The sequence below is a fragment of the Plasmodium coatneyi genome, chromosome 4 (genome assembly GCF_001680005.1).
Source record: "Plasmodium coatneyi strain Hackeri chromosome 4, complete sequence".
In the NCBI taxonomy this organism is placed as follows: domain Eukaryota; phylum Apicomplexa; class Aconoidasida; order Haemosporida; family Plasmodiidae; genus Plasmodium; species Plasmodium coatneyi.
Window position 1 is genome coordinate 552604 of NC_033559.1, and position 14898 is coordinate 567501.

Below are 14898 nucleotides of genomic sequence, written 5' to 3' on the forward strand. Positions count from 1 at the left end.
GGGAATGCAAACTGGTAGATCCTCTTCAACGTTGCTGCTTCCTTTTTGTGGTTTTTTTCATTTTTTTTTTTTTTTTTTACTCCCCTATACTTATTTAAAAGGAAAAATTTTCCCACATTTAATGGCCATTCGGAAGGAAAATGTTAGCAGCAAAAATAGCTCCTCCCTTTGTTAAAAAAAATAGCTCCATTTTAAGCGTCCAGGGGGAAGCACTACGAACAACTGCATTTGTAACTGTGTGTGTGAGGGAAACGCATAAGGAGAATTGATCAGCTGGTAACCATACGCACATACTCACCAGAAAGACAAGAATGCATTGGTTAGCCTCCCTTTTTCTATGCATATACCTTTCCACCTATGTGTGCAGACATGTCCACTTAAAGGAAAGCAGCTTTATTCCCCCTCACAATTGGGAATTGAGGAAAAGCAAAAAGATAAATGTAAAAAAAAATGTCTACACAGGTAAGAGTTGCAAAAAAAAAGCACTGCGCGTTTACATTGGGAAGGAAATAATTATTGGCACCCGGGACTCCCCACTAGCAATAAAACAGTCGGAAAAAGTCCAAACAAAACTTGAAGCATATTTTAAAAAAATGAACAAAAATGTGAAAGTCACTTTAAGGCCTATCAAAACAATGGGGGATAATATATTGGATAAAAAGGTTAATCTCTTTGGAGGGAAAGGAATTTTCACAAAAGAGTTGGACGAGCAATTAATAGAAGGAAATGTCCACATTTGTGTGCATTCTCTGAAGGACGTTCCGATGGAATTGCCAGAACAAGTACAACTGTCCTGCTTCCTAAAAAGGGACACAATAAATGACGCCTTCTTATCGGTAAAGTATGCCACCCTGGAAGATATGAACAAAATGAACATGGCAAATAAGGGGGAGCAGGAAAGTTATCAGGTTAATGGGGCGAGCCAAAAAATGACTAACCAAAATGTGAAGAGAGAAAACTACGAAGGTGATCACTACGCGAATTCTATACCAACCATTGGGACGTCCTCCTTGAGAAGGTCCAGCCAAATTAAATATAAATATAAAAACGTAGCAGTAAAGAATGTGCGGGGGAACATTAACACAAGAATTGCTAAACTGTGTAATGGGCAATACGACGCCATAATCATTGCAAAGTGTGGACTGGAAAGATTAACAAGCAAAAAGGGCATTAGAAATATAATTGAGAGAAAAAATAAAGTGCCCCAAGAAAACTTCCTAATTAATCACAACAATATGGAGATCAATTTGAGCCTTTTACACATCCAGCAAATAAACAGGAGAACTATCTACCCCGCTTTGTGCCAGGGAATTATCGCTGTGTCATCCAACAGAAATGATGAGGACATTTCTGATGTACTGAAAAATATAAACGATGACAAGGCGCAAATTATGGCAAATGTAGAGAGGTCCTTTTTGTATCACATTGAGGGGAACTGCATGATGCCCATTGGGGGGTATGCAAAAATTGCAAACGATGAAATTGTCTTCAATGCGGTAATTAATGATATCCATGGGAGAGAGAAATATCACGTTCGCCAAGTTGGGACGGTACAAAATTGCAATCAAATTGCAGTAATGGCTGCCAAAAAAATGAAGGAAAAAATCGGGACGCTCAGGTTTAACGAAATCAGGGAAGAGGCGGCCCAATATTATGCGTAACATTTTATGTGCACATGAAATAATTTCAAATATCTCTCAACTGAAGGGTTTTTTTCCATGTGAGGGGTCCCCCTCCGGTGGAGCAGCACAAGGCCTATTAAGACACATGGTCCATTTAATTTGCAATTCCAACTATACAGGAGTGGATTTGTCCACTTGTGCTTACCATCCGAATACGTCGCAGGGGGTGGAAGTGACAATATAAACGAGAGAACTTCATCCTGTTTTCCTAAAGTGGCGCCCTAAGTATCTACCCAAATTGGGTACACTCCTACGCGCACGCTTAAATGATTCCACCCCTTACGCTTTGCAAATTGTGTACAACTTTTTTTTTTTTTTTTTTTTGTCCCTATAAAGATTTGTAAAGACCTTTTGCATTCCACGAGTAGGAACATGTATTATAGAAATGTGTGCCGCGCGCCCGGGCATCGGTGACAGTTGGCTAAACCGTTACTTGAGAAATATGTAAATATACCCGTAAGCACGTGTAACATCCCACAGGGTGGAAAAAATCCATTCTGCTTTATTGACAAGATATTTCTGCCTTGTGGAAGAACGCCACATGGAGATCCCCCCCATGTGATGCAGGCACCGAATGAACCGAATTGCGCCGGAGGAAATATGTTCATATATGTAGGTGAATAAAAATGTGAGCACAGCGAGCTACCTCGGGAGGGCCCCACAGAAAGTACCTAATAATTAACCTCGTTATTCCTGTACCTTTTTTTCGCCGCTATAAAAAGGTGATTCATTTTGAAGTGTGGGAAAAACTGGGCCACTTCTTAGTACTTGACGCTTGCATATAAATGTGGAAAGGGAAAAAAAAAAAAAATGGCATAAATTGAAGGAATGCGTCGCCCCTTTTGTAAACATAAAGGGGGGACATACGTATTTCCTCTTGCTTGCTGTGTTAATTTTCCCCCCAATTACTACTACCCCATTTTCCCCCCCTTGTTGCCATTTTCATTTCAAAAGATGAGTTAAGCTAACAACTTTGCGCGCCAACCTCCAAGTAAACTCCACTCGTACGAAAGAATCCTCTTGTGAGGATCATTTTTTTTGTCTATGTTGGAATGAGCACGATGGAGAATGACAAGGGGGGCGGCCAGGTCAAGGTAAATTTGCCTACATGATCATCTGCATCAATGCGAATTTAAAAAATGACCATATACCAAAGGAAGAAAAATAGCACATCAGCATGTTCACAATTTTTACCTTATGTATATGTCCCTTTTCTTTTTACCTGACGTTTAACCAGGTCGACATGAAGGAACATCAGTGGAGAATATTCGAATACAACATGAGCAAATGGATGATCGAAAATAAGTACATTTTGGATAAGGAAGAAAAGAAGAAGTTTTACAAGTGTGCAAATTATAGTATAGGAACTGGGATTATAAATGCGTCTTTAGTGTACTATTTTTGCAAAAGGAACCAGAAATTTTTCAGTCCTATGTCCAGATTTTTTTTAACCTTTTCCTTGGGTGTGTACACCTCCATGGTGGTGAACAAAATTTTCAGGCGGAAGGCCTACATGGAGGTGAGTTGCACAGAAATACTCCATTCACACACATGAACATCTGCGCCAGTCGGCTGTAATGATTATTGTCCATAATTTTGATGCCACGCTACATTTTCACCCTTCTTCTCATAAAAGATCCTGACGGAGAAGACCACCATGACTGATAAGGCGAGAGAAGTAATGAATGATATCTTGAATGTGAAGGACGAAGTTGGAAAAGTGCCATCCACGGGAAGTGCCAACAGGATGGACAGTACGAGCACGTCGAATGTGTATTCCAAGGGCCCCTATGATGACAGACAGGCGCAGATACATGAGGATTCCCCGTCCACGGGAAATGTAAGTTCCATCGCACCATAAGTGGTACCATGAGCATGAACACGCGTATTTTCCGTGCACGATTGTGTATATGCACAAATCGCAAAAACGCCCTTTCCCCCCTGCAGGCAAATATCCCCTTTGTTCCAGATCTGTAAGTCAAAAAAGAAAGAAAAAAATGAACGCTCGTATGCATGTATGTTTGTACCCACGTGCGTGGGATGAAAACGCACAACCGCTATGATAACACTTTGTTCTCACCACCCTCGCAGAAATGAAACATTTCTGAATGAACAGATGAATGACGACCTCGAAAGGTACAATTCGCGACGGACACGAGCCCCCCGTGTTTTGCACTCCCGTTTACGCCTCCCCCTGCAAGACGTGTGTGTGTTCAATTTACACATTATGGGACCCTTAAAAAATGTTCTTTGTAGATGCAAAGATTTGTCAATTTGCACGGATGAAAATTTAAAACGCATGATAAAAATTTTAGAAAAAAATTCTTGAAAGCATGTCCGTTCTTCAGACATGTACGTGAATGTACGTATGTACATGCGCCTGCCCAGCTGCATACCCAGCGTGGTTGTAACGCAGCACGGGCATACCATCTCGTTATACACATTAGGCACAGAAATACATTAGTTGCGCCTTTTTATTCTCCTTAGGCAAAGTTCCTACATTTTGAAGGAGCCCAGCGATGGTACGAAAAAAAAAAAAAAAAATCACGTATGCGGAAAAACGTGGCAGTAAAGGGGTACCCGCACAACGCCCGAGTCGGCCATTCAAATTTATGCAACCTCCCCACACCCGTGCAGGCAAATATGTCACCTGGGACGACATACGACGAATGAACAAGTGAAATTTATGGAGACGCCACATCATACAGTAGAACGATGTCAAAACATGTGCTTAAATTTTTCAATAAACGCATCGTAGTGAAAATTTCTGCTGTCGTTGTTAAATTTGCACACGTATGGAAAATAATTCGCGTCCGAATAAAAGGCCAGGATATAATTGTAAAATTTAATGGCTTGATTTTTTGTAATTACGTTATTCACAATGTTTAATTTTGTTAAAATAATTTCCCTATTTTTCAGTTCGTCAAAAAAATGCAACGTTACATATGGCGTTGATTTTTCCCTCAATTTATTGTATTCCTCTAGAGCTGTTATGAATAGCAACTTGTGGTCAATAAATTGCGAATAAAAATTTATGTAGCCATTTTGGTTCCTTTGTGGAATAATAAAATGGGAATTACTTTTGCAATTCTTTTTAATCTGTTCATATTTGCCTACATTTATATGATCTGCCACGACGTATTTGTCATTTTGGTACTTTTCCTTCCATATGTGTATGATTTTTTGCTTATCTTCCCTTTCCAACAGAGGTAATTTTACAATATTTTTTAACGCCCTCGAGCTTGGGAGCGAAAAATAAAACCGTTTCCTTCCTGTACACATCAACATGATGTTATTTAGTTTCTTCCGTGCCTTCCTCTGTATGCGGTTTGTGACTGCAGCGAAGGAGAGGTTGCTCATTCACAATGGAGCAGCGCCTCTAGACTTAACACTCTCATTTTCCCACCCTGCGTGATCAAAAAGCATCGTAATGTAAACGCAAAATATTGGATCTTCTCCCAAACGAGTCATACCATCCTCCGTTCATTCGCAACAACGGGGTTTTATGTTACTTTTACCGTTTGCTCTGCGGAAATGGAATTTTTTTTTTTTTGTTACATGTGAATGTGGCTCCATGGAGTATTAATAAATAAAAAAGTTTACGCGCTGTACGTACATATATACTCTACCCATAGGGGTTGCAAAAATTGCGTGCCAATTTGCCATCGCAGAGGAGTGCATACATAATGACCCGCGATGTGCCACTGGCAGATGCAACTTTTCAAGGGTTACAAAACATTGCATACAAATAATATAATGCACAAAAATATAAGGCACCGCAAAATGGGAGGAATTTTTTCCTGCCACGGGAAAAAGTGCTCGTAGGAGCTAGCGAGGGTGAAAAATTGAAAAGCTCTGGCGAAGGCGCCCCACGGAAAAAAAAAAAAAAAAGAATGCACACATAAGAGTTGGTACTACGAGCGTTAACTAGCACGCACAAAAGGGAGCGCACCATTTTTGTAAACATTTAGAATTAAAAGAGTGCTAATTAATATGTGAGATCCACATGATGCGTATCAGGTGGGCGGGTAAGCAAAAAGAGGTATTTATAAAAGCGAGCAGCTACGTGTCAGAAGGAGCTCTGACTGAGTATCTGACGCAAAATGTCGCAGGGTTTCTCGAGCACCTTGGCCCGCAAATCAAACTGCACCATCGAGCCATCATTAAGGACACCGATGTAGTCAACGAAATTGAGCAGGTCCAATCGGTGAGTAAAAATGATCGACGTTTTTCCCTTCATATATTTCAGTAACGCTTCGTTAATTATGTTCTCCGATAATTTGTCTAGCGAAGAAGTCGGTTCATCCAAAATGAGAATTTTATTTTTCTTAAATAAATTCTGCGCAAGGTAAACTCTCTGCTTTTGTCCTCCCGACAAGGAAGATCCATCCACCCCTACATTTACATCATCGTAATGAGCATACTTACTTAAAAAGTCATGAATGTGAAAATTTTTATACGTATCTTTCAACATATCTGGCGTAATTTTTTTTAAATTTTCTTGCACGTTTTGTATTTCCCTGGTGACAAAGGAGTGTATTTCGTCCAATTCGTCGATTGCAAGTTGGTGTGACTCGAGGGTATTTTCAGACGCCGTGTTGTTCAGCATTGTCGATTTGGTACCTCTACACGAATTTATGTTTTTTCTATTTTTGGTGCACCTTTGGGAAATTTTTTCTTCCTCTATGAGTATTAATTGCTCCTTCAGCATCTGTTCATATGCCTTGAGGGGGTAGAGCAAATTGCCCTGGATAGACATATTGAAAAGAAACGGGTTTTGCGTGATTACTCCTTGGATGTACCTTAAGGCTGAGGAGCTGATTTTCTCAATTTGGAAATTGCCTATGAGGATGTTTCCCGCGTTGGGGGTGTTCTTCTTGGAGAGCAGATTTAGGATGGTCGTTTTTCCGCTGCCACTTTTGCCTACAATGGCAACTGATTTGTTGTGCGGCAGGAAGAAGGAGACATTCTTCAGGGCGTAATTGTTCTCCTCCACGCGTTTGCTACTTGCGCGATCTGTGTGGTTCGCAGGGGTCGTGCTGCTCGTGCAGTCCGTTGCGCTAGTGCCGCTGCTCCCTGCACTGCTCCTGCGTGAAGCGGGATCCACCTCGGCATAGGACTTGTCGTGGGGGATGATCTCCTCATCTTTGCCATACGAAAAAGAAACGTTGTCAAACTTGATGGAGTAATCCTCATTTTTGAGGAAAAGAATTGTGTCCTTCGACCAGTGCTCGTTGTATTCACTCTTGGGGAGGTTAATAATTTGAAGTACCTTTGCGCATGAGCCAATGCATTTCTGAAGATCGCCAATGGATTGCATAACACCCTGTATGCCACTACCACAAAATAGGGAGTACATAATTAGGGAAAATAAATCTCCCGTATTTATGTACTTATTGGCAATTAAATAATTCCCATAATAAATCAAGTGGAGCAGAAATAGCGAAATGATACTAACGAAGAGGAAGTGGTTTCCAGCTTTGACGAGTGAATACTTCGCACCCGATTTGTACACTTCATTTAAATAATTTGTAAATTCTTTTTTTTCAAAAGATTCTCCATTGAGTAGTCTAACGTTACCAATGTTGTGTATCTTCTCTGACGCAAAGTCGATGCAATTACTTAACTTCTCTTGCTTTACAATGCTGATTTGTTTTACAATTTTTCCATAAGTGGTACCAATTATCAGAGAAGCAGAGACGGGGAGTAAAAAGGACTGAAATAATTTACTTGGAGATATATGCAAAGCACAGATTCCTCCAACAATTGCCGCAATTAAATTTCTAATCCCGAAGGAAAGAGTTATTAGTACCCTCGAGGAAACTTCAATGTCGTTAGATAATCTGTTTATTAACTCTCCTGTTTTCTGCTTTTCAAAAAAAGACAACTTCTGATTGAGTATATTTTCAAACAAATCTTTTCTTAACCGTCTAGTAATTTTTTCGATAGACGTTTCGATAAAATATATACGAAAAAAGCTGAACGTAGAAATTCCTATAATAAGGAAGACCGTTTTGTACACCTCGTTCATTACATACTTTAAAGATTCCTCCTTCCCTCCGTACATATTAATTATTTTGCTTATACACATGGGGAAGAACATTTGTCCCAGGGAGGAGATTAGCAAACAGAGGAATGCCACTGCTAGGTAATTCCTTTCCTTCTTCAAAATTTTGTAAATGTCCTTTATGGACACACCTCCGTCTGCATTTGTGTTTAGCTTCTTTTCAAATGACTCTCTCAAGCTTTTCCTTAAGTTGAAAAAGGCTTCTTGTGCTTGGTTTATGTTCGTTTTGGCGTCCTCCTTCGGCTGGTCATTCTTTCCATCCGCTTTGTTCTCGTCTCCCCAGTTGGTTTTTCCGTCATTACGGCTCCCACTTGAGAACAGGCGTATCCTCCACCTGCTGCACTTCCTGGACATGCGCGTTATCCACTCTGGACTGGTCATTTGGGCCTCCTTGGGTGGGTTGCTCATCCAGTTTTTCTGCCCCTGATGGGTACTCGCTCGGTATGGGATTTTATGAATGAAGAGGAAGTTTCCCTTGTTTGGTAGATTCGGCAGGTTGGTCACGTTTGGTGCGTTTAGAGCGTTGCTAACCTTTGGAGTGCTTCTCACTTTTCTCACACTGCTTACCATGTCCACACTGTTTATACTGCTTAGACTGCTTATACTTTTCACGCTTTTTCTTTTTCCCCCACCTTCCACCTGCGCGACGCCTCGGCCTCTGCCGAGACCGAAAATTCTCACATGGCCGCAGAGGGGGTCGCGGCAATTAACCAACAGTTGGTAGTTTACGATGCACTGCTTCAGCAACATTGTCTATACGAATGGGGACCGCAAAAAAAGATCGAACCGATGATCGATGCGAAAATCGAGGCGGTGACGTGTGCGTAAACCTATATAAGTACATCCCGGTGCATCGCGATGCAACAATTCGAGGGCTAAGGCGTGGGCGCTCATGTGCATATGAGATGCCTATGAACGTACTTATACACCTCTCGTCCGAGAGGCACGTGCGCGAGTTGCCCCTTCCAACAGGAGCAGCCAGCGGGGGTGGGGGTGGGTCTCCTTCGACGGAGCTTCCCCGTTTCCCTCGCTCTACTTTTTTTAGCTGCAAAATTTTTTTCTTTTCTTTTGTTATGGGGAGGGAATTTTTTTTTTCTTCTTTTCCTTTTTTCCCCCCGACTTCCGAATGAACGAATAACCGTGGCTCTGACGCTGTTCAATTTTTTCCTTGAATTTCTGCTTCGATATATTCTCATCATCACTTCCCCAAACCATGTTTAACTAATTGGGGCATCACGTATACATGTTCCGACCGTCTGCCTGTAGGAAGTGCGGTGCGTAAATAACCCTTCGGTTATTTTGTAATTCATGTTTGTTTCTCTCCCCCTTAGAAAATTTAGTGTGTGTGGAATGGTACAATTTTGCAATTTGGTTAAATGGGCAAAAAAAAAAAAAAAAAAAAAAGTTGATTTAATCGATCATTTCTGTATGGCCAATTCGGCTGTAGAGGAACTCCTTTTTTGCGTCTCCCCTTGAGGAGTGCATCATGTGCTCCTTTATATAGCATACGTTGAAGTACAAATCAGCAATCCCATTTACGTCCCTTTTTGTTTTCAAGGATGGGACTTCTTTTTCGCTTGTCCCTCCATGTATATGACACAGAAGAGGATTTTCCCCCAAATGGCAGAGATGCTATCGCAGTGTCGTGTATATGATCCGACTGCGCTTTATCAATGGAGCACGTCACAACTTGGGGTGTTCGCCTCAACGGACATGTGGCTGGGCCAAACGACACAAAATTGGGACAGCTCTATTTTCACTTCCATTCGTCAGACCTCACTCTGCACGAAAAGTTACATACAAAATATGCATACAAAAAAAACAACAAAAAAAATTTATTATGTACCGCTTTTTTTAAGCGTGCATTTGGCGTTTCGCATTTTTCCTTTTTTAAAATATATCCTTTTTGCGGAACGTCAATGATGATGGATGTACGCATTACGTGCTCACGAAAAAAAAAAAAAAATGTATGAAAGAAGGGCACCAACGACGTTATTATGCAGCATATTTTCAAAAAATTAAAAGGAATTTATTTTCCTTCCAACTGTGATGAACCTATCCAATGCTTCATTTTATACCGCGCTTAATACATTTTAGCTTTTTCCTTCCTGCCCCTTCATTCATTTTCTTTTTACCTCTTATCCTTTTCTTTTCTTTTCTTTTCTTTTCTTTTCTTTTTTTTCTTTTTCCTTTCCTTTCCTTTTCTAATTTATTCCTAATACACCCTTCGGGTGTACACCCCCCCTGGAGTGACTAACAGGCCATATTATGGGACATTAACCTATAAAGACCCTACCCCCACACCCTTAAACCTTCATTCTAACACCCCTAACACAACCTTCCCTTCCTCCTTCCACTCCATACAACCTTCCTTCCTTGTACCCCGTAAGACCTTTCCACCCACCCTTAACAAACTTCCTTCCTTCCCTATAGAAAGTACAGCTTCTATCATCATCTGGACGATGATCATATTGAGGATGATGTATATGGAATAGAATATTCTGACAGATATTCCGTTAGGTTAGATCCTGAATATTCTGTTGCACTGTCGGTTCCTATTACACTTTCCATTAAGTTGGATCTTGAATATTCTATGGAAGAGTCTTCGTTGTCCCATAATGAATTCAATTCATGTCTAAAAGTTGATCTTTTTTTCCTTCTTCCTCCATAAAGGTTATGCTTCTTAAAGAAGAAGATCTGTGATTTATACAAAAAAAAAAAAATGAAAAGGTGGTGTTGTTAGGTGTGGTGGTCACTACAGTGATAATCACTGCGGTGTTGGTGTTTGTGTTCTTACCTTGTAAAGAAAGAAAGCGGATAAAAATGCTGGTAATGCTATGACTCCTGCAACAACAGGAATGGCTGTCCCAGGAACAGACAGAGCAGCAGCTAGGGCGGCACCAATTCCTCCACCATTGGGAGAGGCTCTAGGTAGCGGTGATGGTGGATCAGTTCTCTGTATTTTTTGTTGAATTTCCTTCTTTAAATTCTGTATTACATCGTCTATGTTTTTACTCCCATTTGTGGCTGGTTCAAGTGCTGTTTCCAATTCGCCTTGCGATAAGGTGTACTTATTATCATTATCTGTTAGTACTTTCAATTTATTTCTATTCTCTATTCCTAAGAGCGATGTCATAATTTCCAAGTTTTTATTCACTGTTTCTTCCAGTTTCCCTTGAGATTGCTCATTCTCGCAATAACCTTCACTTACCCTTTTTACATGTCCTACTCTTCTAATTCCGCTTTCCCTCTTGTTTTTTTCTACCTGTGCCCACTTTTTAATTTCATCCGCAACGGCCGTTTTTCCCAAAATTAAACCGGTGATGTCTACTCCTTTACACCTATCCAATATTGCCCCTTTATTCTTATGCCCCTCTAACTTCTCTTTCATTCCCGCTTCTATTGCTTTTATAACAAATTCCAGTCTACAGTGTTCTTTATAAAATTCTAACATACTTATCATTCCTACTAAACAACGTCTGTAAGCTTCATCATCAGGAATCTTCTCAATAGTTACGTCATCATTCCATGATCCACTCTTCCTTTTTGTTTTTATTCCATTCATAAAATATCTTATTTCCATGATCCCTTGACATAGTGTCTGCATATCCAGCTCCTGCATAGGGTTCCCAGACCACTTTACGTTATTATAACAGAGGTTATATATTTCCCCGGATTCCTGTCTCCCCAACCTACTGAGCAAATTTTCAAATGTTTTCTTCAGATCCTTCTTTATTTTTTCCTGGAAAAAAAAAAAAAAAAATTACCACAGAAACACATATATATATATAATATATACATATCGGTATATATATGTATATATATATGTATGTGTGTATATATATATAATACATGTTCCTTCCACCTTCATATTCCCTTCTCCTTTCTTTTTCCTTTTTCGATATATATAAAGTTTACTTACCCCAATTTTCTCCACATCGTTCATACCCTTCTCCATTACCCATCGTGTTATTTCGTTACTTAGGAAATAAAATTGTCCTGCAGTCATTTTCTTTTCCCCTCCCGCCGGTTGTCCGCCACCTGCTGATCCTGTGGGCGCCATATTTCTCCCTGTACATTTATGCTATTATTACTATTATTGTTCGAAAGACCCAATGTTCATAGAACATTGTTTTGTTCTGTTCTGCTCAAGGGAACGTACAATCTTCCTTTCCTTCCATTCCTTTCCTATGTACATACTGCATTCTGTAAAGAGAAAAGAAAAAAGGGAGTTACCCATCCTTCTTTTTTTTCTCAATTCCCTTTTTTCCTTTTTCCTTTTCCAAGAAAAGATTCCTTATCCATTCTTCCACTTCCTTATACAATTGCATTCTTTTTAAAGAAAAGAAGAAAGGAAGGAAAGAACCTTTTTCCTTTTTTCTTTAAAACCTTTTTTTTTTCTTTCCTTAAACCTTCCTTTCCTTTTTTTTTTTTCCTTTTATTCTTTTTTCCTCTATTTCTTTATATACACTTTATTCTTTTTTTTTTTTTTTTTTTTTTTTCTTTTTTTTTTCTTTTTTTAAATATCCTACTTTTTCCTTTTTCTTTTCTTCTAATGTTATTTTTTTTTTTTTTCCTTTCTTTTTCTTTCTTCTTTTTTAAAAGAAAGAAATTATCTAACATATGGGACAGAATATTCAGATGGGTCCGTTACACTTGCTGTTAAGTCGGAATTTGATGTTGAATCTAGCGTTGTTGAGTTGTATGCTGAGGAATCATCATTTTGCATATTCAATCTACGTTCGATGGACCTTTTTTTTTTTCTGCTGCTCTTCCCACCTCCAAAGAGGGTTCCACCTATTCCAGAGAATAAATTGGTATACTAATAAAATGGAAGGAAAAAAGGGAAGACGAAGGGTGGTTTAAGGTGGGAGGGCGAAAAACATAAAAATATGTGTGCTGCACATATATATTGTAGCTTATTTTATATTTGTTCCAAATAAAAATTAATATGAATAAATAACATTATCTATACAAGGAGGTAATATTTACCTTATATAGAAATAGTGCAACTGCTGGTAATCCTATTGCTGCTGCACCACCAACAGCGGAAGGAATGATGGGGCTTGTAAAGGTTGTGCCTGCTGAATCACTATCCACAAGTTCCTGAACATGGCCAGTTGAAGAAGAACTACTACTACTGCTAGAAGAGGAGGAAGAACTACTACTGGAAGAAGTAAGAGATTCATTCTCTTCAAGTTTCTTTGTTTCTGTAGGAACTTGTGAACCCAAACCCGCTTTTTCATGCCCAATCCCGTGGGAGTCACTGGGAGGAATATCACCTGTTTCACTTTCCCCGGGACCCTCTCCAGCTGCTTACAAGTGAAATGAAGGAAGGAATTAGTTATGTGGAATCTGAAGCACTGGAAACAACGGTGGTGTGTGCACGGGTCTATAGTCCCCTGTATTATGTTCCATCTTTTTCTTCCGTAATAATATTTTTGGATTATACATATTTGTTACCTGCTTCACCCTTTGGACCTGGTGAACCTTCCGCACCTATAAAGTGAGTAAGAAGGAAGGGGTGTAAAGGCAGTAACTTCTAGCAGATGGAAGAATTTAGGTTGGGTAAAGAGTATCCATTTTAAGAGAGAGGGGGGGGTGGAGGAAGAGGGATGTAAAGGCAGTAACTCCTTTAAGGAGGTACTTTACCTGGAATAGTTACTTTTTTTTAAGGTAGTTATACTGTGCTTACCTGATTCATCCATCGCCAGTGATAAAGATACATGTGCTTCAGGTGGTTTGGGGCATGTTAGTTCCTTCGGTTGGGCATATTCCGTCCCCGCATTCAACTTTCCGCTGTTGAATTTGGTGCAATATGATTCACCGTCAGTGGTTCTGCAATTTCCCTCTACCTGTGTATATGTTGATTCAGCTTCCGTGAAGGACTCTTTCCATTTTCCCCCCTTGCAATATTCACTACACTTCGCTTCCCTCAATATAGTCGTATAGTTATAGTACCAATCAAATAGTATTTTAGCCTGTGGGAACCTGTTTTCCCTAATATGAGAGTATACCTTAGTACACTTACATGTAGTACTGAATTTCTGCAGTGCCTCATAAATTGCATTCATAAACATTGAGATAGAGCTCCCTGTCTTAACTTCTTCCTTTATTCTGTCACCTAACCAATAATAAAAAAAATGACACCATTTACTATTGGAGTCGGTCTTGTCCTTTGTGCTTGCGTAACAGTAGTTCTTTACAATTTTATTGGCTTCATTATCAGGAACCTTTGTGTACTGCTGTAATACCCATTTCACACTTCCCACTATTCCTTCCTTATCACCTTGTGCACAGACATCCCTGGGGCACGTTTGGCCCTTCCCAAAATTAGCATATATTGTCTGTGAAGGCAATGTAATTGAATCTCCCTTCCCCTAAAAAAATATATAGAATTGGTAACAGGAGGAAATCAAAATATATATAAGTAAATGCTTTCCATGTCGTTCCTATGGCTTTATTATATTACACATGAAGTATTATCTTCATAGTACTTATATATTAGGAATAAGGGAACAAACCTGTGGTTTTGGTGCTACAGAAGGACAGTTCAATGGCTCGGGTTTCTCATATTCCCCCCTATTCCCTTCCCTGCTGTTAAAATTCTCACAATATTTATCATTTCCAGTTTGACTGCATTCTTTACTTACTTTCTCATATGTTGATTTGGCTGTGTCGTAGGAGCGGGTGCACTTTTCCCCAGTGCAATATGTATAACATTCCTCGTTCTCCTTTAATTTATGAAAGTTATAGTAGTAGTCATGTAGTATTTTGGCCTGTTCGAAACGATCCTTAAAAATATTAGGGTATATATTATTATACTTACATGTAAAGTCGAATTCCTTCAACTTCCCATAAATTTCCGTCATAATCATTGAGAAATTCGTTCCTAATTTATCTCCCAACCAGTAATAAAAAAAATAACATCGGTCATCATCGGACAAAGTATACAACCACTTCCCCCTCCCGCCCTTCCCCTCACACGCATAACAGTAATTCTGTACAATTTTATTGATCCAGTCCTTATCCTTAATATTGTACCTCCCTAATGATTCTTTCACACCGTGTTCCAAATTACTACGTTTCTCCTGGTTCCTCCCTCGGAATGTACAACCTCTTATTCCCCCGTCGAACTCCGCATATATT

At 39.6% G+C, this 14898-nt stretch overlaps 5 protein-coding genes across 5 annotated transcripts; 2 read left to right on the plus strand and 3 right to left on the minus strand.

Moving 5' to 3' along the window:
• Positions 1 to 311: 311 nt before the first annotated feature.
• PCOAH_00007240 (Hydroxymethylbilane synthase) lies at positions 312 to 1661 on the plus strand (the record flags this gene model as incomplete). The annotated part of the gene is made up of 1 exon (XM_020057534.1): positions 312 to 1661. One exon carries the CDS (start codon positions 312 to 314, stop codon positions 1659 to 1661), a length of 1350 nt encoding a protein of 449 aa, XP_019913167.1.
• Positions 1662 to 2520: 859 nt separating this feature from the next.
• On the plus strand, positions 2521 to 3779 carry PCOAH_00007250 (Uncharacterized protein; the record flags this gene model as incomplete). The annotated part of the gene is made up of 4 exons (XM_020057535.1): positions 2521 to 2776; positions 2920 to 3201; positions 3319 to 3522; positions 3774 to 3779. The coding sequence occupies 4 exons, from the start codon at positions 2735 to 2737 to the stop codon at positions 3777 to 3779; spliced, it is 534 nt and encodes a 177-aa protein (XP_019913072.1).
• Positions 3780 to 4400: 621 nt separating this feature from the next.
• Positions 4401 to 4970, minus strand: PCOAH_00007260 (Uncharacterized protein; the record flags this gene model as incomplete). The annotated part of the gene is made up of 1 exon (XM_020057536.1): positions 4401 to 4970. The coding sequence occupies one exon, from the start codon at positions 4968 to 4970 to the stop codon at positions 4401 to 4403; it is 570 nt and encodes a 189-aa protein (XP_019913015.1).
• Positions 4971 to 5751: 781 nt separating this feature from the next.
• On the minus strand, positions 5752 to 8499 carry PCOAH_00007270 (Abc transporter; the record flags this gene model as incomplete). The annotated part of the gene is made up of 1 exon (XM_020057537.1): positions 5752 to 8499. One exon carries the CDS (start codon positions 8497 to 8499, stop codon positions 5752 to 5754), a length of 2748 nt encoding a protein of 915 aa, XP_019913267.1.
• A 1716-nt stretch (positions 8500 to 10215) lies between these two features.
• On the minus strand, positions 10216 to 11758 carry PCOAH_00007280 (SICA antigen; the record flags this gene model as incomplete). The annotated part of the gene is made up of 3 exons (XM_020057538.1): positions 10216 to 10446; positions 10547 to 11491; positions 11672 to 11758. 3 exons carry the CDS (start codon positions 11756 to 11758, stop codon positions 10216 to 10218), a joined length of 1263 nt encoding a protein of 420 aa, XP_019913207.1.
• Between the last annotated feature and the right edge of the window lie 3140 nt (positions 11759 to 14898).